This window comes from Acipenser ruthenus, chromosome 2 (genome assembly GCF_902713425.1).
Source record: "Acipenser ruthenus chromosome 2, fAciRut3.2 maternal haplotype, whole genome shotgun sequence".
In the NCBI taxonomy this organism is placed as follows: domain Eukaryota; kingdom Metazoa; phylum Chordata; class Actinopteri; order Acipenseriformes; family Acipenseridae; genus Acipenser; species Acipenser ruthenus.
In genome coordinates, this window is record NC_081190.1 from 14220635 (window position 1) to 14248244 (window position 27610).

Here is a 27610-nt window from a genome sequence, read left to right on the forward strand (position 1 = left end):
TCTAAAATAAAAACAAGCATTACATTAACCCATATCTTCCTGGATGTTTAAATCTGTATTTCTGCTAGTTACGATTTCAGTTAAACTGGTATACTACCATGTACAGTAATGTTTTAAAGCCTATCAAACCATAACAATGAATACTGCATTACTGTGCTGTGTCTTTGTATTATACGCCAGAGTAAGGTTGTAGATAGCAGGAGTGCACATTTATTAAAACCACTGAAAACTTCAGACTTACGAACAACCTCCATTCCCAAGGTGTTCATAACTACAAGGTTCTACTGTATACAACTTGTTTTACACAGGGCATATGCAATGACTTTCTCATTCACATTTTCTTTGAACAAAATTTAAATGTAGTCTGACTGGCAAAGGGCAAACTTAAGTATAAAGTTAAGATTGTGAAGGATCCAGATAGGTCCATTCTTTTAGAACGGAAACACCAGTAGCAGCCTGTTCACCTAGGCCCCTGCTGACAGCCTGCCCAGGGTTACTCACTGGACCCCTGAATGATGGAATCCACGGTGAAGGCTCCAGACTCAGAATTGGTTTCGCACTCCTGCTTAGTGCTTTCAGAGCCAACCAGGGAGCTGATGGATAGACAGGCAAGTCCCGAATCATGGCTACTTGATGGCGAAAATACTACAAAGAATAGAGGGGGGAAAAATTACATTTTAACAACATTAAAACTTTTATAAACACAGAACTTGTAACTGTTCATAAAGCTTCAACTCATGATTCTAGGTAGGCTGATCTTTTATTTATTTTTTGTTTAAATATCATTCATAAAAACAGTTTGAAAACAGACTTTGTAAATATGGCCCAGTATAATATGCGCTGTAAGACATGACAAGTGGAATCTCTGAATTGGGATTCTATCATGTGATATGAGAACACGTGGTAGTGTGGATAAACAAGCCTCACAAATGACTCCTACTGATTCACTAAACAGTTTGAAGAAGTATTACTGATTAAACTAAAGTCAGAGAGAAAGCGGCGCATAGCTGACTTTTTAAAAATTTAAATCCAGGACTTTTAAAAAAAGAAAACCTTAAATCACATGTCACATAACAGCCAAGCTGTTTTTTATACTAGTGTATTTGGAGAAAACCTTCTCCCTCACTAGTATAAAAATGTCTCAGATTTCATCTAGTCGGAAGAAAGTTTTCTTTTCGATGGAGCCTGTAGTTATCGCATATGCCATAGGGTGCAGTGGTATGCCAGTAGTATTATAGTACCGCGATACAATAATATTTACAGTACATTAATATGAACACTTAGTTCTTATCGGTATATTGCTGCTATGCAGCATTTCAATGTAGTTTCACAGGGGCCATGCTCTATATAGACTCTGTATAGCACCATTCACTTCTTACTGTCTACATTCGCTAGATACTGTCCTGGTAGGCCCCAGGGTGTTTGCCTCTTTCAAAGAGCTTCTTTTAAATGTACTGGTATTTAACAGTCACTGAAAAAGCTTAATTCACGTTTTGTCTTATACACTAGTGTTTCACAGCCTTAAGTTTCTAATCTGACAGTGAGTAGTATGTTTTCTGAACTACATAAACACATGCTCTCTAGTTATGAGAGTTTATAATATTTTAAAAGACATAGTAAAGAAGAAACCCTATATTTCAATTATGAAACTCACACTTGTACAAGTACGGTATGTGTCATTTTTACCAATTATTTAACTCGTGAGAAACATTTCTATTTCATTTTAACTGCACTGTATGTAAGTAGGCTATACTAACCATTTTATTTTAACCATTTCGTTTTACATTAATAAGATGGAAGACCTATATGCATGTCACATTGAGCTATATCGTGAACACACAGTATTTTATATCAATAACAAACCATCATTTTCTAGGAAAAATCCAAACATTTAGAAATAGATTTAGGCTGTCTATAAGCAATAAGTAGAGAGCACAGGTCATGGAGACATTCTACAAGTGTTCAATTAATATTTATATACTGCACATGTAGTATATGGTAGTGTTATGAATAAAACTGATAGCAATACATATATATTTAATGTCTTTAAAAAATACATTGAAACTGTCCATTACAAAGCATTTGCTTTTCCAATTTTTGTATAAAAGGTATATAAAGAAATATAGCTATTATACAGCTATTATACAGGAGTTTGAAAAAAAACCCTGCAATATGCAGCTCACACGTGTATAAATAATGTGTTTTTTGCATTCAGATGCAGGCCTGACTGGATGGATTAAAAAGCCTGCAGCCCCTGCAGTCCAGACAGCTTAGGCAGGAGAGTCGGTAAACTAAGCAATGTGAATAATGTTAAATCAAAGTGAGGAGGCAGGCTGGAGGTTAAAATTATTGTCATTATATTGCATCAGCGTTGAAATAAGGAGCAGACAGACCCATCAGCTGGCCAGTTTTCCATTAAAGCTATACAATCTCACTATAGATGAAATTAAAAAAAAAAAAAATCTATCAGTTGCCAGTCATGGAAGATACATGAACCAATCTGAAGGTTCCTGACCTTCATAAAAGCAAATATTAGCCGAGTTCAAATCCACCCACAGTTCCCTTTTCTCCCACCTACCCTGGATGTAATTAAGGAGCAACTGCAGTCATTTTTCTCCTCATTAACTTTCTGATTGGTTTCAGACTCAGGATTCTGCCAGGCTGCAGTTTGTCACCAATTCCAAACGGGCGATCGTTAATACTAATGTTTGTGTAACTAACTGTATGGGGCCTTTCATGACTTCTTGTACAGCAATAATGGCGAAAGGGTGGATTAGTGATCCTGTGTTAATTCACTTTGTATTCATCATGGGGGAAATCTATGATGCAATTAGCAAAATGCATTGGTAGTTGTGTTGTTAAGTCATTTGTAGGGCACTAAATCACAGCAGGCTGTACAGTGGTCTGACATGTTAAGTGTCAGTGCTTATTATGTTTGATTATCCGCACTGTACAGTTTAATGCAGATTACTGTCAGGGGGCTCAATCACATGAAACATAACTTTTTTTTCTTCTTCTTTACTTTTCACACAGTTAATGAAACACCTCCCTTGTACACAGACACATTAACTAAAATATATTATTTTTACATTTAAAAAAAAAAATATCCCAGTAATATATTATTATTTATAGTATCAGTAGTCGTAGTATTCTACTTGATAAAGGTATTCTTCCCCATATATGGTTGATTCAATATTTCACAAAGGCAAGGCGCACTGTATAACCTGTACTATTCTAGTAATATGTCGATAACACTGTAGTATTTCTAAAATAACTCGTACAAATTAGAGAAAAATAAAATTAATTCTTAATAACAATAATAATAAAAACAGCATCATGCTGTAGCAGCACTTAGCAGTGTGCTGATGAAAAGAATATGTAAATAAAAATAATTGAAAATAAATCAATGGTGACCAATAGTTGAAATAATGATGTGTTTTTCAGTAACGCAGTATAGAAACAAGGGTAGACTTTTTTTTTTTAAGAAACCAATTTCTAAAAGAGGTGATTTCCACTGCTGAACTCCTGCCCTTTTCACCCCCCGTTCAAGTTATTAGGATTACCGTAGATTTCCAAGCTATTAAACCTTCTTTGTGTAATTTGAAAAGAGCCTCAATAATTTCTGGCACTAAGAACAAGGGACAAAGGTACAGATGTGAAAGGAGATCTCAATGCAGCCTATTCTATTGAGGATTAGCTCTTTCTTTTAAAGTTCATACCTGTACTCCCTTTAATAGGAGGCTGGGTTAGGGTTTTAGGTAACACCAAGAAAAAACAAACAGGAAACTACTTGGATAAAATCTACTTTGTTGTAAAGATAAGAAAATATCTTGAATACAAATAGAAGTTTTAAACATTTTGCAATTCCTGCAATATTCTGACAATTAATCTGTCATTAGTCTTTGTACAAACTAACATGTTATTCAATTATAGACTTACTAATTAGTTTTGAGTTTGCTTTGCAGGTTAAGCAGGGATTTTATTTACTGTAGTACTGTAAAGTACAAGGAATGCCTTAGAATGACATGGTGCTATATGTTTGTATTGTAATTATTTTATATAATTTTAAATTACTTCATGCACTAAATGAAGGCTATGGTAAAATGATTCAGTACAAAAATGAATCAAAGCTAATCCCAATAAAGGATGTCTCTCCTTTTGTTATAAACAATATTTAAAAATAGATTATATGATTACTATTGGATAAGCAGAAACTATCTTGGATATACACATATAGGTATTAAAATGAAACAACCAAACATGTTTTATCACAGTTTATTCCAGATATCTTCGTCCTGGAATTGTTTACAGATTGTATCAACATTCTGCAGGTGAAGCAACAAAGATGTGATGTAGGGGACAGTGACTGCACAGCTGTGAGCTTCATTCAAAATGCACAACGTCTGTTCCTACACAAGTGACTGGAAAATGCACAGTCTGCTTGGGGTTAATGAAACAATTAAACCACTGGTAAACCCTTCTAAGATACCTTTGAGTTTGGCTCAATAACAATCTTAGTTTGCACAGAAATGCTTACAGTTTGTGACTAAACTTGCAAAGTATCTCTGGCTGCTCACCAAAGCTGCTAACTTACATAAAACCGACCTTAAAAAAAAAAAAAAAAAAAAAAAAAACTGCTTGTAAATAAAATGGTTCTCAAAGGAAGTGAGTTTGACAAGATATTGGCTCTTATTGTTTCATTAAATCAGGGACAAAAGCTAAACTGTACCTCAAGTTGATTCTAGTTTAACCTTTTCAGTAGCCTTTCTGTCCTCATGATAAATACATTTTTGTAAGAAATCTAAAACTGAAGAAGCTGGAAGCTACTGTTTCTGATATAGATCCTGTCCAAAATCTACCCTCTTACACTGAAGAATTTTACAATGAATAATTTAATAAAACAATGCAAAGCAACATTTTTACCGTGGCATAATGGACCTTTACTGTAGTGTTTTAATAGTGTTTTATGACCAATTTCTTTCACAAGGTTTAAGAGACCATATGGTTTTGTTTAGCAAAAGACTTACTAATGTCAAATACAGTTTTAATCCTTTAGTAGGCTATTTAAGAAGAGCTATTTTAGAACAGCAATGTCTTTGTCAGATATAATAATAAAATAAAATGTAAATGGAAAGCTGTTTATTATCACAGATGTCAGCAGGAGTGACTATTCTCCTTATAATCATTACCCTTAAATACACATCACTGCTCCTTTATTACAACAAAGAGGACACTTAAATCCCTATTATGATGTTATTAGAAATTGTGCCCAGTAGTTTAGTGTCCATTGACAAGAAGAATCACAAGAAGGTCAGAGGGTAATTAAACGGCTAATGACCTCTGCTCCTGTATTGTTAGCTAATCGGTTCTGTAAGAAACTGACTCAGTCAAAAGCTGCACTTTCCCCTTCTAAAGCACCAATACTGACAACTTCTGGTAATGATCCAATGACACACTATGTAAAAAAAAAGGATAAAAATGCATTTTGTGTAAATCAATTTATTAGATTTGTCTACAATGGAATTATTTTAAACCACATATAAGATAATTTTATAAACAAGACCTATTTAACATAATTTTCCACTATGCCACATAAGTTAACAGTGATTATTTTTTTTTATCTTGACCACTGCTATTTCATTTGTTTTTCACACAAAGAAAAATATTAACTTTCAGCACTGATTTTGTTAGCATAAACATATGATTAATCAAAGATTAATATTTAATTGGAGCTATATACAGTACAACTACACAAGAGCCCCACTGAACCATTTGAAAAAATGCTTGCTTGGAGAATTGCAGTCATTTGTGCTGTCCCATTCCAGCTCATACGGTACCCCTTACTACTACACACCTTTAAAACTGGACAGATCACTAGCTGTAAACATTAACTACAAACCCTTGTCCTTAATACCTCAAACAGCCTCAGGCAAGTGCTAATAGAGATGTTGTACAAGACATTACAAGAGTGCTTGTGGCTGTAGCGAGCAATTACTCTGGTATTTAACCAAATCTATAGCTGTTCAGGATAGCATTTAGTGCAGCAGTCAGAAGGAAGACAGGCTGACACACACAGAACCTCTTATCTGTCCCCTGCAGCACTGGAAATATCTGTTAGGCTAAATAGAAAGTCACAGGAGTCGCGCTGGCAGTTTCTGTCCTACTAAAACATGGCAGACAACTGTGATTTTTGCTTTTTGTTTATATCAATCAATTGCGTTATGAAACAAAACCTGGGCTCTGTAAACGCATACGCTGTAATTTACAACTGGCAAAAAGTCATAACTTACAAATTGTTATTTTCTGGTTTGCACTTGTTTAACTCTTGAAAACCCTGTGTCTACAGCATGATTCACGTAACACTAAAAACCAGGTGTCCTCACAGTCAAAAGCAGAGGATGTCTAGTAACCTCGCAGACGTGGATTAGTTTTTATCAAGTAAAGTCAGTAAATTCAAAATGAAATGCGATGTTGAGGCCAGAGAAGGCAGTTTTGTGCATGATTTGTAAACAATGAACCAGATGTAAATAACTCATTTTGTTGTACCTTCTTTTCCAAAGGCTAGAATAACCATTTTGTCCTTTGAGTGACATGTACTTCCATACATATCTTCAAATGCACTGTTAAAAGCATTCATTTTTTAAGAGTCGACAATTATATTTTGTATTTTCTCCAGTCGCCAATTTGGTTATGCCCAATAGTTGTGTTTTACTGAACTGCAGGATCTCATGACAGATGGTACCTATTTTAATATTATGGTTTATTGTGAAGGCTGGTACTGCTTTGAGACGAATACCCTGGAAATGCTTTATCAATTCTAACATAACACTGACATTGTCGATTCACATGGGAGTAAAAAGACACAGGATGCTTGAGTTTGAAATTCTACAGAAGGTAATGATGCCCTGTAAAAAACCCAGAGGACCTCCGAGAAAATATTCTGGCATGAAAAGAAATGGACTGTTCACACAGGACTAAACTTCACCGATGTCAGTAAAAATTCAGAAACCACCTGTTTATGTGGTGATTTTTAGTCCTGTGCAAATCGGGCTCATGATACTGTTTTTATAAACTACATTTCCCAGAATCTTGCTGGAGATTGTGACACAGCTGTGACCCAGCTTCAGGAGAACATTAACCTGGAAGTACAAATATATTGGTATCTTCAGATTGGCCTTATACTATCACTTGTAAACCGGTGCACCAAAAATTGTTAAAACACTTTGGATAGTTTTGTTGGTTCATTAATACTAGTTAGTCAGACAGTTTCCATTGTAGCATTTGTCTGAACATAGCTATGTTATGGGTTCTTCAAATTGTTGTGTTGTTTTTCCTTCTTGAAAAATATACTTCAAATGCAAAACAGTTCTAAAGCTATGTTCAGACAAATGCTACAATGGAAACTGTCTGACTAACTAGTATTAATGAACCAACAAAACTATCCAAAGTGTTTTAACAATTTTTGGTGCACCGGTTTACAAGTGATAGTATAAGGCCAATCTGAAGATACCAATATGTTTGTTGATATTCCTTTATTCCCTTAATGCCACTTGGCACCTTACACACTTAAAAACAAAAGCAGTATAGAAAATTTACAATTTGTTTGGAATAAGCCAACTGGTTCTGATGAAAGAAAACTAACTTTGAACACTCGCAAAAACAAAGCTGTCTCATATAACACTGAAATTCCTACATAACTCAATCTGGGCATCTCATCTGGTGTGAACTGCACTCACTCCCAGTGTAAACCCCGGCAAGCTCCATGATATACTGTAATGTCACATCCCAATCTGGATTTACAGTAAAGGGCTGCTGACGAGTTTCAGAGCAGTAAACACTGCAGAGAGGTGTATTTCACACTGAGCTGGTTTTTATGAAGAACACTTCACCGCCCTGCCAGGCTGCCAGGGTGACGGATGGGGAAAGACGCATGACAAGCTTCATCATTGTTTGTAAATCTTAACTGTTCCTGATCACTAACTCCAGAGGCAATTTTCAAAGACAGCGGCCAACAAAAGGACAGCGTCGCACTCCTGAAGGTTATTTGCCCTGTATTTGGCCAACTGATGACTTGCATTGAGAAACAAATGTGGTGCACTTCAGAAGGAGGCTACGAGACAGCGGGCTCCAAAATGTTAACAGATCTGCTCCATAGTAGTGCACTCCATCCTCATTACAACACAGCCTCTGTTTTCACGTCCTGCTCCGTGGGTCCTTATATTGTATTAAAGCCTGTTATTATTCAGTCTTTAGAATTTCTACTATTAGGCAAAATAAGGTTGTGACACATTGCTAGCAGACTTTGGATTTCTGCTGTATTGTGTAAATAAAAGTTTACCACGGTAAATTTTGCACAGTAATTTTGCAGTTTTCCCATGCTTGTCCTATGGTTATACTACACATTTACCACAGCTTATGGTTGGCTTTTTAATACACTTTACCCTACCTCTCTGTGCTTTACAATACTTACCATACACGTTGCTATGTTTTTACTATGGGAAACTTGTATAAGGGGCATCACTGTCTTTTAAAAACAATGAAGACATTTAAGAATCCTTCGCTCACCTACCTCCTGCATTCTGCTACTCTCTGTAAATGTATGCACTGTACACATGTTTCCAAGCCAAAGAGCCTTATCTACCTGTCAGGTGGTTTTGAGGAGAACACTATAAAAACACATATAACAAACTACGATAGATATTAATTTAATGGGGTAAAAGATATTGAGATATAGTAGTGGGTTGTAACTTTTTCTTCACTAAACTAAACAGGCATAAAATTCAGGTGACTGACATACAATCTATTACCTTGAGTACATAATAAAGAACATTTTGATGAAAATGTGAAATTATGTTAATATATTTCTTAACCTTCCATTTTTTATTTTGACAACGATAACTTCAATGAAACACATTACAGTATCAGATGTCCTCTTTCTTTTTTCCCCCATTTACAACAACCCAATAGGTTCTGGCTGTTAGGATATCATTCATCATTTTTGATGAATTCAGGAGTGGGCTACAGTATCTCAGCCTATCTCGTGTATTCTTGGACAGACGGAGAAAGGGTGCAGTCTTGCTTGTCTATCTATTTGGCCCACCCCGTTTTGTGACACAGGGTTGTAAAGGACTGGGAAGCAATGCATTCAAGGTACTGTAATTCAAATCAAGATTCCTTCTGAAAGACCAGAGACCACTTAAAAATACTATATAATCAGCTACATTGTCCTAATACAGTCAATTCTCGTTAATACGAATTTCAAGGGACCAGCAAAAAAATGTGTCATATCATATTATCAGGAGTTTAATGAAGTTACAGTAACGCTGAAATCAAATTTCAATTACAAAACAATGAAAAATAGTATACATTTGAAAGTACTGTGCATTTTACTGAAAATATGGTTGTAAATCAACTTTTAAAAAGTATACATTGCTAATGAACTGCATTTGAAATCTGAATGTCCCATTGTGATCAGGGGCATTTTTAAACATCAAAAGCAAAACAACACATCACTGTCTTAAGCAAATTGGAAACTCTGATGACTCGCATCCATGATTTGCTGTTCATAGGCCCGTATTATTGTATTCTGTTTTTTCATAATGGTTGACAAAGTGTTTGTGGGAATATTTTGAAATCTGCAGCAACACCTTTCTTTTTCTTGTACGGTGGTGAATTATCCCCCGCTTTCAACATGTTTTTGAGTGAGCACTATGGCAACTTAGCCTTGAGAAAAGATTCCTCAAGGCTAATTGTGAGGAAGCGAGGTGCTGGAAAAGTTAGTAAGCATGGCAAATAATGATCTAAGGAGAACCAACAAGAGACTCATATAGAACACACATAATAGGTAAACCAAACTTGTAAGAATTTAAATATTAGGAAAATATAATAATTATAAAGTCACTCTTTAAGAATGTAATTCTGACTGATTCCACTTTCCAATTCTAGTCTATTAAGACAATGTACACTGGTGACAGGACCACCCAGTATTGAAAGTTCTGCCTTGTAATGATGCATGGCATGTCTTATTGATGAGGCTAGTGGTTGCCCTCATGAGGAAGGAAAGAAAACAGGAAATCTGTTGAGATCAGGAGTGAAAACCAACAGGTGCCTGATTTTAGGAGATTTCCAGCTTACCCTCTTTAATACTCTGCTGTGTCACTGTGTGGTGAATGTGAGCTTAGTACATAATTTAAAAGAAAAATGACATAAAGCGTGATAAAGAATATATCGAAAGTATGTATTTATTTATTGTGGTGCACCAGATCATATATTTTTTTTCTTTTTTGTTTTGTTTAATGAACTGTAACTGTGTCAAACTTAGAATTTTTTTCACTGGCTAGTCCCCCACACATTTTTAAACAAAGTAATAAAATTGCTTGCTACTTCAGAACTTGCTAATGTTATGTACTCTTAGTAGAATTAAATATTCAGGCCTTCTTATGGTGTTTGACTGTGTAATTATTAGTGATGGGCACTGTGACGGATAGCTCATGTGGTGACGTCAGACCAGGATGAAAGACCGGACAGAGACAGTCCTGGGGTATGAAAGCGCTGATGCGCCGATTTTAAGAATAAAAAGGGTTCTTTTGCTTTACCTCCCGACTCTCGTTCCGCCTCTGAACACACTGACCTTGTTCAGCCAAAGCTGCTTGTTTTTATATTGTGGCAGAGGTATTAACTGGCTGTCAATTACCTAGTTTATCCCTCGACCACACTGGGCGTGGGTTTTATCATACGCATGGGCGTCAACAGCCAGTTTGTCAATAATCACTCGCTATTGACCGCGCACTCTCACGATTTTATCTGGATGGGGTATTTTAACCCTGTTTTTCTACACACTAAACCACATATTTTAAATTATAATAATACAAAATAATACAATACACAGAGGGGGGTGTACCCCATCACAGGCACCAATATCGATATTTTGATATGATATCGATATTGTTCGATATAGATAATTTCCATATTGCGATACTGTGGGATTTAAAAAAAAGAAACTCTCTACATACCAATCATTGTCAGTCTCGTAGGCAGGGAAACACCACACACAAGTATTATTTAACCATTTAATTCCACTGATTGGCGTTTAGGTACCAAACGCTATTTGCATGCTGCATTAAGTTTGGCACTATTGACCATCCATAAAGTGTTGCCGGTGTCGTGGCGAATTGTACATCATTTCAAGATATGCGCTTGTGTCAGTGTTTCATTGAATTTTGTCCGTGTGATTACTTACGCTATTAATTTATTAATCTCCATGGTTTTATTATAAACAAGATGTACTTTTTAGACATCAAAACAGTATAAAAACATCAAAACTCAAAATAATGCAAAATTTGGCATGACCCCATACTTAATACTTCTGGAGGTGTCATGAGTCTGCATTTATGCGCAGAGCAGCTTAAGATTTAATTACTTCCAGAATGGCCTCGAAGTGAAGAAAGGGAATATTCTGGTTTTGAGGTGGCTGATAATGAAATTGTAAAAAAATATAAAGACCTTGTTTTTCTCCATGAAAATTTATGAAACAAAGCACCACTAAGTTAAAGTAAGTTATTGCTTTTCATATGTAAATATCTGTTAATGTCTGTTATGTTAACGTATGTATATGTGTGTGTGTGTGTATATATATATATATATATAAATATATATATATATACACACACACACACACACACACACACACACACACAGACACACACAGACACACACACACAGTCAACCTCGGTTAACTCGACTGGTGGATAACTCGACACCTTCGCTTAATTCGACAGACAGTCTTTGTCCCTAATTTTCTCCATATAAAATATATGCATCCTGCCTCTTAATTTTTTAATTCGACACCACACTTTACTCCTAACTCGACACTTATTACTGGTACCGAAGGGATAAAAACTATTAAAAAGACTAATAGATAACTCAATGGATGTACTCCAATTTAAGAGGCAGGATATTTTTGAGAAGAAAAGATGTGTCTTAAATTCCAAGGAATACGGTATATATATATTATATTGCAATTGTGTGATTACATTTCTTTGTTCAAATGCATGCACAATATCGATTTAAAATGTTCATATCGTTGCCCAGCACTAGTAATTATAACCATTATAAAGCTCAGTCTCTCTGGGCCGTCAACCTTATGCTACTTAAAGGGATGCTTCTCTGTTGATGACTTGAAACAAGGCAATTAAATTATCCACATGGAAAACTGTTTCTCACAATTCAGTAGTTTTTTGGGTTTTTTTTAAGCTCCACACCTTCTTCCACAATTATCACTCCCCACCTCACCTTATTTCCGAGGCATAAATACCTATTCATCCATTTTATAAAAACATGAAGAAAAAAACAAAGGGATTATGAATGTACATTTTCTATTTATGTTTTTTTTCCCCCCATTAAATATCAGAAACTTTTTATTTAAAAACTGTGTGTTTTGAATCATGGTCACTATATGGTATCATTAGGTTATGATGTGTGGTGGCACAGCTTTGTAAAATTACTACCACTAATGTAGACAAATTAGAATGTAATTATATATCAAACATAACGCCAAAATATCAAAGTATTCTGCACGTTTCACCTGAAAAGTCACATGACCACAATACATGCATATTAGGTCAGAGGTCAAAGGGAAATGGTTTTTCTATATATGAGAAATGTAATATGTGGTCTGTTTGTTATACAGTTTAGCCTTATACTTAGAAAGGTGTTTTTTGTTGTTGTACGGGTACAATTTTCCTCCTACATTGAAAACTGATTGCCACAATGTCACTTTGCGGAAATAATCTTATGAAATACACATGAAACTACACATTGAAATAGTTACTGTTCTTCTAGAGAACAAAGTGAAATCAATCACCTCTACCATCCACCATGTAGTTATGATAGCCAGACAGTAATAGCAATGCCTTAATATGCAGTCAGTGGGCAAACAGGAAATATCCCAGATTTTCAGGCCAGCACTGATAAAATCTTCACAATCATCCACAGGCCCTCTCAGGATGCTACTCATTATTTATTTCTTAGCAGACGCCCTTATCCAGGGCGACTTACAATTGTTACAAGATATCACATTATTTTTTACATACAATTACATTATCTTTTACATACAATTACCCATTTATACAGTTGGGTTTTTACTGGAGCAATCTAGGTAAAGTACCTTGCTCAAGGGTACAGCAGCAGTGTCCCCCAGCTGGGATTGAACCCACGACCCTCTGGTCAAGAGTCTAGAGCCCTAACCACTACTCCACACTGCTGCAACTGTATAAATGTCGTACTTACGGCTTGTCTTTGGCTCGGTGTAGGTTGGGTTGTCTTCCAGGGTGAAGAGCTGAGGCACACAGGCAGCAGTGCCAAGGCCCTGGCCCAGGTAAGAGGCTGCAGAGTAGTATGAATGCATCCGGTACTGAGGTGTCACGTTGTGGCTGGATAAACGGCTCTCACTGTTTTGCATCTTCATAGAAAACAAGTGTAAGAAAGCAAAATCATATTTACATTAGTTAACAATACGTTTATTAACCATTCGCTGCACGCACATTGAATTGAACCTTTTACATTGCTCCTAAACCCACATGGACAGTATTAAGACTAGACAGTATGTGTTCCCTTTTTAATTTTTAAGAACCACTGCAGTGATCTGATGCATGACTCTTGGTTGGTGATATATCTGAGATGCAAATCAGTTGACTTATATTTTTATACTAAAACGGCTAATTGTTATAAAAATAACAACCAGAAATTGAGCCGTATTTGTGAACAACAACAAACAGTTGATCCACAGATTATCCATCGCATCTATGCAAGGTGGAATCCATATTTTTCAGGCACACATTTTATGGGTCAGCCCTTGGGTTCAAAAGGTTTGTTTAATGAAACTTAAAACTGATTCTGTGCTGTGACTGAATTCACTCAAATGTTTAACTCAAGTTTGCTGTTTGTTTCCCTGTAGGATTTATGTTACTAGTATAGTATCGTGTTTTGAGTATTTGATTATGTTATGTGCACAAACAAGATGACATTCCTAACATAATTAAAATTGTATGATAGGTTACAATGTGGAAATAACATAAAATATATTTCTAATACATTTGTAGATACCAGAAAATCATTTTACATAAGAGGTAAAAAAATAAAATAAAGAATATAAAAAAACTTATAACACCATTAAGTGTTTATTGTTACTGTACAATGCTCAGGGACACAAAACTAATTAGATGAGACTTCTAGAGCCCTTTTCCAGAAACTTAAAAGAACCCTTATCAAACACAAAGCTATTGTGATAGACCTGAATGTATTTTCAATTCATGTTTTACAGAATTTACTTTCTTGTCAGGCAGTATGTCATCTTTTACTGTTTGCACGATCAATTCCCTTCATGACAGCTTTATAAAGTGTTATTTAACAAAAACAGACTTTTACTATTATTTATGTTAAGTGTAGTTGACATTTAAAACATTCCAACTAAATGAGCCTGAAACAATTTTCAGTCAGCAAAATAAAATCCAAACTTTTTTGTTAGAATGAATACTTGACCTGATTGAAATGAAACCTACTGTACTGTAAGCTCCCTGGTCAGCATCAGTGCTCTAGTCTATTAACTCAACCTATTGGCTTGAGCCTACCCCAGATAATATATTTACAATTGCACAGGGATAAGAGCCAGTTCAGGTTTTACTGTATGCTTACAGTAATACAGTAAGTCACACATTTTGGTGTGTCTCACTGACCTTCTTAAGGTTTTTTGTGAAGGACGGTGATTAAACAAAATCTTTTTTTCATATTTGTTTAAAGAAATGTATCAATAGCAAGCTTCTGAATGTTTTCAAATAGATTTTTAAAAATGAAGTTGTTGAATTGCATTAGCAGTGGGATCATAATACCTTTTATGTCTGGATTGGAATAAATACAGTTTTACAGGTGAGCTGGGGGTTCAAAATCAGGAGGTTGCTGTTGCTGGGACGCAGCTCTCAAGTAAATCACAGAGCAGGGAGATTATGCATTACTTCCTACCTACCTGAAGGGTTCTTATCTGGCACCATCAGTTGTCTGGATTTTGTACACTACCCCTATATTTTCATTTTCTACCTGCATTCCACCAGGGTTCTTCACAATTATTCTAAAAGGTGGAAGATATGTTCCAAGATACAGAGTTTATGCAAAATGCGTGAAATGTAAACATTTAATATGGAATATTCATAACAAGACAAAAAAATAAAAATAAAAAAACAAACTCAAATGATTAATAAAAATGAAGTATAAAAGGCATAGTTAAATCTTTATTTTGTGGGCCTTCCCTTTCAGCATCAGGACACATCTACATAACGTTCTGTAATGTAATTTCTCACAGTCCACTGTTGTCTGGGGAAGATGCATGCCCACATACATCCCAGCCTCTGGCCAATGACAGACTTTATATCAGAGGTGTCCAAACCGCGGCTGCATGCGGCTCCCGGGCAGTTCAAGTGCGGCTCCCGGTGAAACGCTGGGTGACGCACGCTTTGCGGCTCGAATGAACTGAAGAATAATATACAAAACGAAAATAAAAAGATAAAAAAAGTATTATTTTTGTTCTCTGTATTCATTCATGTTTATTATTCTTTCTTCTCTCCCCTTCTCTATCGTCAGTTTCTTTGAGCCTGCATGTACGCTGCAAGGGCATTTGGTCACTTGATGACCTTCGACACCGCGCGCTGGCGCATGCATATTTTGAGCACCTCGAGTGAGAGCCGGATGTGCAGATGAAAGTCAATTTCATGATTGTGAATTAAGTGCTCATTCGTTTAGTGGAGACAATGGCACTGAGCAAACCATCCACGAGTAATAAACACAAGCCAGAATGGGAGGAAGAGTGTGCTTTCACTGAAAACAGTGGTGAACCTGCAACAAATCGCTTACACACTGTAGTCTGTGCAAGGCGTGCAACCTCAAACGTCATTACAAAACAAATCACAACAAATTTTCATCTGAATATCCTCCTGGATCAGACTTGAGGGGAAACAAGCTGGCTCCTTTTGGTGTTCAGTAAAGAAGTTGATGTAACGACTCAAGCAAGTTTTGCATGGCATGGGAAATCGTTCTTACCAAACGTCCTTATTCAGATGAATGAATCGTGTTATATATTTTTATGTTGGCGCTAGACTAGAGAATGCATGTTTAAATGTTGTATTGCAGGTCTAAATGTATTATTATATTTACATATCTTACGTCTCGTCATGAGCAGGTACTGTAATCCCTTTCAAAATAAATACAGTGCATGTCATCCACGAAGCTCTCAAAAGTATTTACCCCTTTCAGAACCAAGCATTTTTCAGTGGGATGCTCCCCCAGGACAAGGCACTTTTTGGCTCCAGCTGACTCTCTTCCTATAAAAATTCACTAAAATGTTTTTATGGTAGTGTCTTGCAAATGGTGTCCTTTTTTTCAGAACACTCTGGGGAACATTATAAAGTACTACAGAAACCATATAAGCTTTTCACTTTTTTTTTTTCAACACAATATTTCATTGTTTTGTTTTTTTTAAATTATGTATTCTGCTTAGAGATGCATACATAAAAACGTGTTATTCTATGACCCGAGGCACCTTACAATACTTCCTGAAAGTTGAAAAATATTGGTGTTTGGGCAGATTACAAGACATTGTTTCACCTGAGTGATTGCAATGATATAAACCCATCCCTTGTTATATCGCCCCTCGCTATACTGCGGATTCGGATATATCGCGTCCTGGAGTTGGCTCCCCATTTTTACAGTCTATGTGCATGTCTTAGCTGCAATATATATAGGCAATTTCACTTAGAATTACTGTTAGTTTTATTTCGGCGATAAACAAGTTTCTGTTATGTTTTGTTTCTGCTGTTGTCTCTGCCCTTTAGACACTAAATGCCCCTCTCAGTGACGTCACACGAAAAAAAAAAAAAAAAAAAACTATCAGGAAGTGAACGTCAGTCCCTCCCCTAGCCATTGATGTGTGTTTCAAGCCTGTGCTGCAAACTACAGTGGCCCTGTAAGTCATCAAAACAAAGTGCTTTTTTTTTGTTTTATCATGTTTACATGATCGCGGTCCTAGAAGCCCAGTTCAGTAAGATCGTGTTAACACGATCCTGGTCCTTAAAGGGTTAATACACACAGCAGACATACAAAACAAAACTGAGCATTCAGATCTTCAAGGGAAGAGCTTGTCAAAAAGAATCCTTACAAAAATGTATCTTTTTATGTGGTGTTTTTGGTGAAATCAGGACAGTTATCCTATTTTGCTTCACAATAACTGAATATATTTTATTGAAAGTGCATAATACACACAGTATAAATAGAAATAATGGAAAAACACTAGTGTTACATTTTAAGTTTAATACACTAATCAATAAAATTACACAGAAACTGTAAGGCACAATGTTCCTTGTTCTTGTGTATTTTTCTGCCATGAACAGATAACAACTACTGTGCTACACAGAGTAAGTGCAGACTTCGTTATAATGTTCGAGAGAATTAAAAAAACAGTTTAAAACAAGTATTTAAAATGTCTTGCTCCCAAACATTATATGTTTTATGTGTCTTACAGCTCTCAGCCATATGAACACTGTGGTATGCGGCTTGTAGGGTCAGGAAGTTTGGCCACCCCTGCTTTATTCACTTCCATCTGTTATTTGCAGGTTGGTCCTTATCACTAGGGGAGTCAGGTTTAAATGTGTACACACTGCATTTTTGTTTACAACAACGAAATGTTTAGCCACTCACTAAAAGTATGTTATTCATTTGCTGTATTCTTATTTGGAACAGCTCATTTGAATAGATTGTGTATTGCTTACACTTGGTCCCTTAATTGCGCATCTTTGTAAATTTGGCAATGCATAAGTGTTTACTGCAGTTAAGAGTGCACGTTTACAGACATTTGTAAATATGAAAGGCTTACCATACAGATTCAGAGCATATTCACCCCCCTTCAATAAATGTGCTGTGCCTAGGGACTGTTCAGTTTGTCCACCCACCTATCTGGCTAGCCATTGTTTTTGTAATAGGCATTTTGAAATTTATTATCAAGACAAACAATTGACTGCTAAGTCTATAAATCACTATTGCTGCACAAAACGTATCACCCTAAATCAATCTCTACAGTTTGTTATTAATTGAAGTGAGGAACTGAAATGTTAATTTGATTTTTTAAGCAGTTTTCACATGCAAGCATTTTCTAGTTCAGTAAACAGCTAAGTGTAAAAGTTCTACTTCTACGACATAAATATGGCAAACATCTGAAGCTTTCATTGTGTCCTCCTTCCTGACAGACAACATAATTAACCTTTGCAATTCTGTTCCAACCTGCTATTGTCTGAAAGGCAGTGACCCAAGAAAAAATATGTTACCATCAGAATCTCGACTGCTCTGACACCAAGAGATATGGCCCTATCAGCACAATCGAAAAATAGAACACTTAGATTAGATCCTTGAAGAAATAAAGATTTAATTTGTTTCACACATGAGCTCTCTGACACAAGGGGATACTTTTTAACATAAATCTACAAAATGAATAACCTAAGATATGAGTACATATCCACCACTAAAAAATCTCAGGGTAGACAAAAAAAAACAACTATTGTATAGAAAACTTTTTTTTTTTGTTTTATTTATCCTATGCATGCTTTGTAAAGTCCTATCACTACATTCTATCTAGCCAAGAAGCACTACTTTAAATAGTTCACCAAATAGCCAAAGTGAAATTAGACATATTCATTCTGTAAAAGTCACAATCTATGCTTGTATTACTTCAAATGGAAGAAAAATATTAACATAGGATTACTGCAGTATGTCATTTTATTATAACCCAGGGGTGTGCAATTTTTGAAAAAAACTTCCTGTCCAAGGGACAAAATGCTAGAAAAATCTAGCATTTCAGTATCTTAGGTTTCGGTTTCGATTACTGTATATACCATGATTTTGAAGCGCAGCATTACCGCAGAGCATATTAAATTGCTTTACATAACCAAGAATGCTTACCGACCCAAAATAAAATATATATATATTTTTTTTTTACAGATGTTGATGAGTTGACAAATCTATCTGATGGCGAACTTCTTCACACTACGCACCCGTCAAACAATTTGGTGTCAAATCAAAACAAGACACAGTATTTATAAAATTCTTTCTGATCCTACTTCCTGAGGTTGTGGGCACCACTGACATGTTTACAGTTTGTAGGTAGGTGTGACAGAAATACAGTGATTCTTGGTTGTAAATCTCCCTCCCGACCTGTGAGGGCGCTAAGCAGCGAGAACAGAGTTCCCTGTACAGGCTGACCTGACAGTTCTTTCCCAGGGTTCAAGGGAAGTCGGCCAGCTAGGAAGGGGTCGGAACTCCGTTGCATTAACGCATTGACCCGGAAGGGAAACGACGTGGTAGTAGCAGATTGGAGGGGTGGCTGCATTAATTCACTAAGGGGTCATGTGTGACGGCATAAAAGGGGGCGGAGAGACGCAATCTGTTCCTTCGCTTTGGTTTACGAGTTGAACCTGAAAGGACCCATGAGAGAACCATATATATATATATATATATATATATATATATATATATATATATATATATATACACGTACTGTGAGTGTTTTGTTTGTTTGTCTGTAATTGTCTTGCCTTGTGCATTAACAGACGGCTAACATGATTCCGGAGCTGTCGCTGAGGGCCAGCACAAAGCCGGAACAGCACTTCACTGCTGTCACTAAATAAACTGTATCACCCACCACGAGCACTACTGCACGCACCCAGGACTGGTGTTAGTATTATTGTGGGGCGGATATATTGTGTTTATTGTTTGGGATTGTAACCCATTGTTATTTACTCCATGCAATACACATTGTTGTTTATTGCCGGGGTCCTATTATTTGGTCACCAGACCTGGATAAAAATAAAACCCCTTTTCCAACTGGATTAGAACTCTTGTCAGTTTAATCACGCAATGCATCACCCCTGCACCTGTATCCACTTAACCACTTTGACACAGTAGGAAATCAGTAAATTACACTTATGGAGATATTTCTAAAGGAAAATGAATTTGAGTACATTTTGAAACTTATTTTTTACATTCAAACTAGGTAATCGTAGGGAATATTTCATCAGAGTGAAAATGTTATTCTCTTAATAATCTTCAGATACTCAGCTGTGTAGAAAGGTATAATACGGTATATTTTCGGTGGATATTTGTCCTGATACACAAGCCGAAAGTCATGTTATATCAGTCACAGGTCAAACAGGTAGAATGTTCACCGGAGCGGAAGGGTTAAAGGATTGGTTTCTAAACTACATTACCCAGAAGACCGGCAATGACGCTTGTTTAATACATTTTAGTTTCCTATATGGCCATTGGATAAAGAGAAATCATTTTGGTTTGTGGGCATTTCAGTGGGTATTGCACGGTCAGTCTCACAGCACAAAGTTGTATTAAAAATAATTAAGTCAATCTCTAGCTATACAAACCTACCGCCAACCACCCGATTAAGCAGCTTTTTAAAAAATAAATAAATTGCTAAACCGTTATATATAAAATAGTTTAAAGGTTAAATACTCTTGCTAGAGCTGGCGGTCAAACTTTACTGGGCTACTGTAGACACATTTTGCATATACAGTACTGTAGATTGGACAGGAGGAAGTAATTTACTATATCATCCCTGCGTTTTCTAATGTCATTCAACTCAGAAGCCTATATTGGTTACGGTCGCTAAATGCAGATCATGTGACAAGACCGTCCTTTACTGCATCCTCACTTTAAATTCAGATTTTAAGAACATTTTGCATTTGCATTTAGTGGTTTAAGATTTTCCACTTTTACTTTATATAGCAACAAACCTCTGTCAGCACTGGAGTACATACAGTACATACACAGAACATTGTAGTAAAATAAACAAGCATGGTCAAGATTAGAAATGTACAGAAAAACATTTTACTAACCACTATAAACTATAGTAAACGCATTGTCCCATAAAGTTCAGACCTGTTAATAAAGGTACTGTATTTTCTCCACTGGTACTGTGCACAACACACTATATATTTAATTCTAATAGTCCCTATTCACAAACCTTTAAAGAATGTTTATTTAAGGACTGTTTTTTGTTTATAAACATTGTATTAGGTTAAACAGCGCTTACTAATAAACACTCTCTTAAACAGTTGTTTCATGAACCTCAAACTTGGTTTAATTAATCCGCTTTAAAAAACAGTACTAAACAAACATTTCTTAAAACAGTCCTTCAAATGTTTTGGGTATAGGGCCCTATAGTGCATATGCCCTATTTCTTAGTGGCCATACACATCCTCTATACCAGTCTATGACACTTTATCTAAACTTCAGCATACCTTATATGGAACCGATGATGGGCGCTGCACTATAGCCTTTTGTATATGACTACTAAACACTGTAATCAGATTAAACATCTCATATTACAGCATCATGTCTTAGAAACTAACAAGAATGCATATGACAGCTCTTAATCTACTATGACCAAATTACCCAGTTTGGATAAGGGTTACAGAACTCCCAGTGGCAGAATTAGTTACCGTTCTGCATGGAGGAATATTAAAAATGTAAACACTCTACAAAGGGGTACCACACCATGAAGACAGACCCACCTTTCCGCTGTGTTCGTCCAGTCAGTTGGAACGGTGGCATAACCGTCAACACGGTGCATTACCATTCTGTGAAAGGGAGTCTGACCTTGCCAGCTAAAACACTCCTGCCAACCAAAACACTAAGGCTACAGATTGACATGAGCCACTATCAACAATTTGCCATTAAATTTAATCATGATTTCAAATAAGAATTGTGCAACAGACCTGTGTGTGACCCATCATTGCCATGCTAGCAGTTAGCACACTGCTGATCTCACATGTACTGCAGTAGCTTTTACATCACAGTTTCTATCACAAGAATCTTAACTTCCTTCTACTTGAATATAAACTTTATGGGATCCATAACTAGGTTGTATTAAAATAAAGCTAATTAAAACTTAGACATTTAATAACATGTCAACAGACAATTGCAACACGCTGATAATGATTTCTTATTGAAATGCTTTTCTAATTTCATAATTAAGTTTCTTTTAGTTCTACAGTATCGCTTCATGGGATATATTTTTCACTAACATGGCCACAAAAATAAAAATACAGAAATAATGAAACTACATACACATTTAAGTATATTTATATCACCATAAAAATGATTTCTTCTTGACAGATTAAATGTTGAAACCTATAACCAGCTATACTAATATGGTAAGTTCTTTTTCAATCTATTAGTTTCTATAAGGAATCTCAAGATTAATTTGTTTAAATTCTGGCCTCACTGCGGAAAATACTATATGAATATTTAAATTTGCCTATAAAGTCTTTTTGAGACATCAGGAGCCACATCCGCTTTTATTGAAACACTTGCTTCTCCCCACTTGTTTAATTGGACTTATTCCCAGCAATATTATTTTGGGGTTTCTGGAGTTTAACTCAAATTACTGTGTGTTCACACCCACCCAACTACTGTATCTTAGCTACATTTTTGCATATGCCACCCAGCTGTAGCAAATAATATTAATATTAAAAGTTTAACATGTACCCTTCAGTAATTTCACTTGCATATAATTAATAAGATTACTATAACAGACCACAAATAACATACTGGTAGATCATAGAAAGCTTTGTAAGTAAAGGCAAAAATCCACTAAAATGATAATGGAGACGTCTTGAAGATAATTAAACATCCGAGTACTCCCCCTACTGTTTCACTTCATGAATAGCAAAATTAACACGATTTACTTCAGTCTTACCATTTCATTTTATTTCATAGTTTGTATTGCATAATTAGTGTTCTGTGTTTCCGGTTCATTCAGAATTTTACCGAAAAATTACAGGATTTTTTTTTTTTAACTGGATGTCGTTTTTTACTGATTTATACCCAATTTTTGTCTGTTATTCAATATTTTCCCGGTACTATTGTCTAGGAAATACACAATATTTTGATTAAAATGCTGTTTATTTTGACTCCGACATTGTAATAAGAAGCTCTACACTGTATATCCAAGGATACAGCAGACGTTTAGACGTCAGATGATCAAATAACATTAAAACATGGTTCTCTGTCACTTCACAAACACATGAACTGATTATGTTGGTCATAGTCTGATTATTGTGGCAATTGCTGGGTGTAGTAACTACAAGCTTGATTAAAAACTAAATTGAAATACACGAAAACATAACATTTTTAGTGGATGAGGAATGGAGAGAAAAAGTAAATCAGTTTATGAATATTCAAAAGAAAACAAATGTTTCTAAGTATGCACAAAACAAAAATAGAAGAAGTGTGTCAGATGAGGCAGAGGATGTTCATACCTTCTGTAGATACTATTTCCATCAGCACAGCGATTGCCCAAATGTTACCAGCTAACTTGGGAAAACGTGACTTTGACTTGCACAGATTCTGCTTCATCATACATGCCAGGGACATTATTAATTAGAAACCAGAACTGCTATGCATCATATTCCACATGTGAAGTGTTGTTTCAATTAAAAACTATTTGGTACCGATTTTATCCTTATTTTAATATATGCAAAATAAACTCAGAAAGATTCCCGGAAAATGTTTTTAAAGACAAAAACCGGAAACGCGGAACACTATGCATAATGTATTATGTTTCCTTGACTTCTTTCTTCAACAATATTGATTTAACGAAAAAAGTATTTTTGTGTGGACAATTGTTAACACACAAAAAAGGAAAATGCAATATTTATCCTTTGTCCACCATTTTGTAGGAATATAAAAACAGGAACTCACATTGCGCACGAATATGACATGAACATTCGGTGTACAACTTGGAAGGTAATCTTTCTGTGAATGGTGATACATTTTAAATGTGCTTTTATTAATCATTGTACATGCTTAAATAATAGTTCAATACACTGGGATTCTGAAGTGAAGCTGATTTAACTCATTATTATCCTACAGTATATTTAAAGAATTGTATCAGAGATCATAAAATATAAAAAAAAGCATAAAAAAGTATAGAAAAAGCATTTTGAACTAATGGGAAGAGAAAGCTGAACTGAAGCTTTTTGAAGAATATTTTTTCTCAACCATATTTTCCTAATATTTAACTAGTCTTCCCTCTTTATTTTGCTACCTGACTGTAACAGGTTGAGGTTACATATGTGGGTCGTCACTGAATAATACTGAATCAGACACAGAGCAGTGGATGCAGACATGCTGCTCAAGAACCAGCGACAGGGTGCTCCCTGTCACACTGACTTACACATCAGAAAACAGTGAAATACTGAAGGGCCCTTATACAATAAATAAAATATAGTACTTGTAACAAGGCTAACCAGGAATTAACCAAATTATTGAATGATCATATCATAACATATCAAGGGAGCACTTGATATTTCCTTTTTACTTACCTGTTTGATATCCTACTATATCTGTGTGATTTTCTATTGTTGTTTCTGCTTAGATCATTATCTGCTAGGGGTGAGACGATACACCAAGGTCACGATACGGTCCTTATCACGATACACAAGCCACGATACGATACATATCACGATACTAATGAAAAACTCATCTCTACTTGACGGACTAGAAAATAATTAAAATTTCAATTCTATAGACACAGATTCAGTTCAGAATAAATTATATTTATTTCCAACAAAGTAGTAAACCACTAATTTAAAGTCAAAGCAGTATGTGAGTTCCTGGGATATCCATTTTAGCTGAATTAACCAAATCTTTCCACATTTCTGAGAGGAAAAAAATACAAAGCAATATGTCTGATAACTATTAAATCTATTAATTTTATAACTAAGTATTTGTATTTTTGAAGTTAAGGTATAGAGTATATTATTCTATTTTGTATACTATTCTACACTGTGCTGTTTTTAAATGTGGTTAGAAATCATTTTAATTATTAGATTAAAATGAATGATAAAATTAGTATTAAATAAGTGATTTTCATCAGGATTAAAAAGTAACATATTCAACCAAATCAAAGTTTAAGGGTTAATCAACTTATCACTTATATCTGAGCATCAAAATAAACTTATCACTTATATCTGAGCATCAAAATAAACTTATCACTTATATTTGGATAAAATTCACTAGATGTGATCGACAAATGACAAACTCCATTTTAGAGCAGGTGCAGTGACTTTTTATTGTATTATTATTATTATTATTATTATTATTATTATTATTTTTATTAATGTTTTCATCTAAGTTTCGTTTTTTTCTCTAAATTTCGTTTAACTTTTTATTATTGTTAAGTCATTTATTTCACGTTTTTGTCCGTATCAGTTTTCATTAACAGCTGTAACCCTAAATTAAATTAAAATAAAGAACTCGCCATTGTTTCCTCTACTCCCGCGTAAATTCCGAAAGCGTCTGGCCGGCTCATTGCACAATGGGATCTGTCTAGGATCAAGTGGAGTTTACGTTCAAACAGCCAAGACCTTTTCTTTCATGATTTACAGCTACACATTTCAAACTTGTATCACAATACACGATGCACAAAGGTGTATCGTATCGTGTTGTAAAGTATGGCGATGCATCGATACACGATGAATCGCCTCACTCCTGTTATCTGCCATGCTTACCAATTGTTCCAGCATAAATTGCTTCTGAAAAGACTCTAGGCTGATGCAGAGGAAGTGAGGTGGGTAAGCATAGCAGAGTTATACGGGATATAATAAAATATGCTTCTCCACCTCACTTCCCTCGCAATCAGCCTTGCAGAGTGTTTTTAGAAGCAATGGGATTTTAGAAAGCAGTCCCACCCAGTGCAGTTCCCTCATCAGCCCTTGGCACCTGGTACTGCTGGTAGTTGTACAGGTTGTTGTAGTAGGCTGGGTAGCGGGATGGCTGGTAGAAGTTGCTGTAGTAGGAGGAATCAACAATCAGCTCAGGTGTGCTCTCTGTGTGCCCTCTACTGGTGACAGATGGACTGTCTTGCAGATTGGTACGGCTCTCTGTAACATAAAATAGTGGAGAAGCCGAGCTAGTCAGTAGCTATTTCATTACATTTCACCATGCTTTCAGGCAAACGTGAAGTAAAAAACTGAACGCATCAGATGATGAATGCAGACCCCTTACAGGCAGAATTTACTACCAATCAAAAATACAGTATACCAAAACAAAAGGATGTTATTGATAATATCTGCCCAGCTTTAATGAGCATACAGAACCTGGAAAAGCTAACCCAGAAATAATTGAGATGTTATAAATATCAGAATGACCAAGCAACATAAATCCTTTAGGACAGCTGTTTAATATATTAATAATATATTAATAAAGCTGTTTAATAAATCCTTTAGGACAGCTGTTTAATATATTATATTAAACAGCTATTTACAGCTGTTTAATATAATTCACATTTGAAGCTGATTTGGCAGACTGATTGTAAAACCGGCTACTCTGTGACCTAAAAAATTAAAAAAGCAGAGTGAAAGCATGGTAAAACTCAGGTTAACATTGCTACGCAGAGAGAGGTATGGTAAAGCATATTAAAAAATAAATCATTGTAGAACTATGATAAACCATTTGAAATGCATAGGACCTGTATAACCATGGCAAAAGCATGGGAAAACTGCAAAAGATCCCATGCAAATTTACTGTGGTAAATAAACTTTTACTAGGGGAATGATTCAATACAGTTTTGTTTTTTGCTTTTTTGTTTAAGTGCAACCTTGTTTGTATTATACCTGTCACCTACACAAACTTACATTCTGACTAGCAGTTATGAGTATTTCCAGGCTTTACTGTAATCTTAGTTAGAACCATCTGAGTGTTTTGCCTCTATCTCCACTGTGACTAATTTAGCATGAAGAGAATGGATCTCACAGTACATTACAGCAAGAGGACATTATCACTCTGCTTCCTCCCAGCAACAAACAGGTCCTCATTACCAACCACTTGAAATGTAATTCAATTGAACTGTACAATACAGAGTATACAAATAGAACACCACACGTCACTGAGTGCTGCAGTTATAGTTGTTACATGAGTGACTGACATACATAACAAACTTAACCCCTTCAAATTCTTGGTATTTGGTCAAAGTCTTGTTATTCGCTCATGTAAACAACTATGGTACATGGTAGAAATGTGTATTATCATGAAAAGTTCTTTAGAAACAAGTGAGGTTCCAGGTAATTATAGTACTATTAGTTTACCTTCCATAACAAAATGGTGGAAGCAATATTAAGAGGTAAGCTTCAAAACTATCTGTATAGCAACACTATAATAGGAGATAGCCAGCATGGGTGCAGAACATCGAGGTCCCGCTTACAGTAACTAACCTACCTGACATGTCTGAGGACATTACAATTTACTTTTTTTTTTTTTTTAATTCAAAAAGCCTTTCACAAAGTCCCACACAAAACATTTATACATAAATTAAAATCAGCAGAAATACAGGGAAGGGCATGTAATTGCTTGCAGAACTGGCTAAAAAAAAGTTTGTAATTCTTAAGAGGTCCAGTTTTGGTCACCTTGAGAAAGTACAGAGAATGGCAATAAGGCATGAACCATGAGGACAGGTTAAAATAATGAAATCTCTTCAGCCTAGAAAAAAGAAAGGAAAAGAGTGGGC

General features: G+C 35.5%; 1 protein-coding gene across 2 annotated transcripts in view; it reads right to left on the reverse strand.

The window, feature by feature from the left end:
* LOC117963035 (doublesex- and mab-3-related transcription factor 1) overlaps nucleotides 1–27610 on the reverse strand; it is a 39795-nt gene that overhangs the window by 2198 nt on the left and 9987 nt on the right. For both annotated transcript variants that reach the window (XM_034917105.2, XM_058989944.1), the window contains exons 3-5: nucleotides 25828–25988; nucleotides 13288–13459; nucleotides 1–645 (exon numbers count right to left, since the gene is read on the reverse strand). The exon at nucleotides 1–645 is cut by the window's left edge and continues 2198 nt beyond it. In XM_034917105.2, coding sequence (XP_034772996.1) covers nucleotides 494–645; nucleotides 13288–13459; nucleotides 25828–25988 — 485 coding nt within the window. In that variant the 3' untranslated portion in view covers nucleotides 1–493. The remainder of the gene's footprint in view (nucleotides 646–13287; nucleotides 13460–25827; nucleotides 25989–27610) is intronic.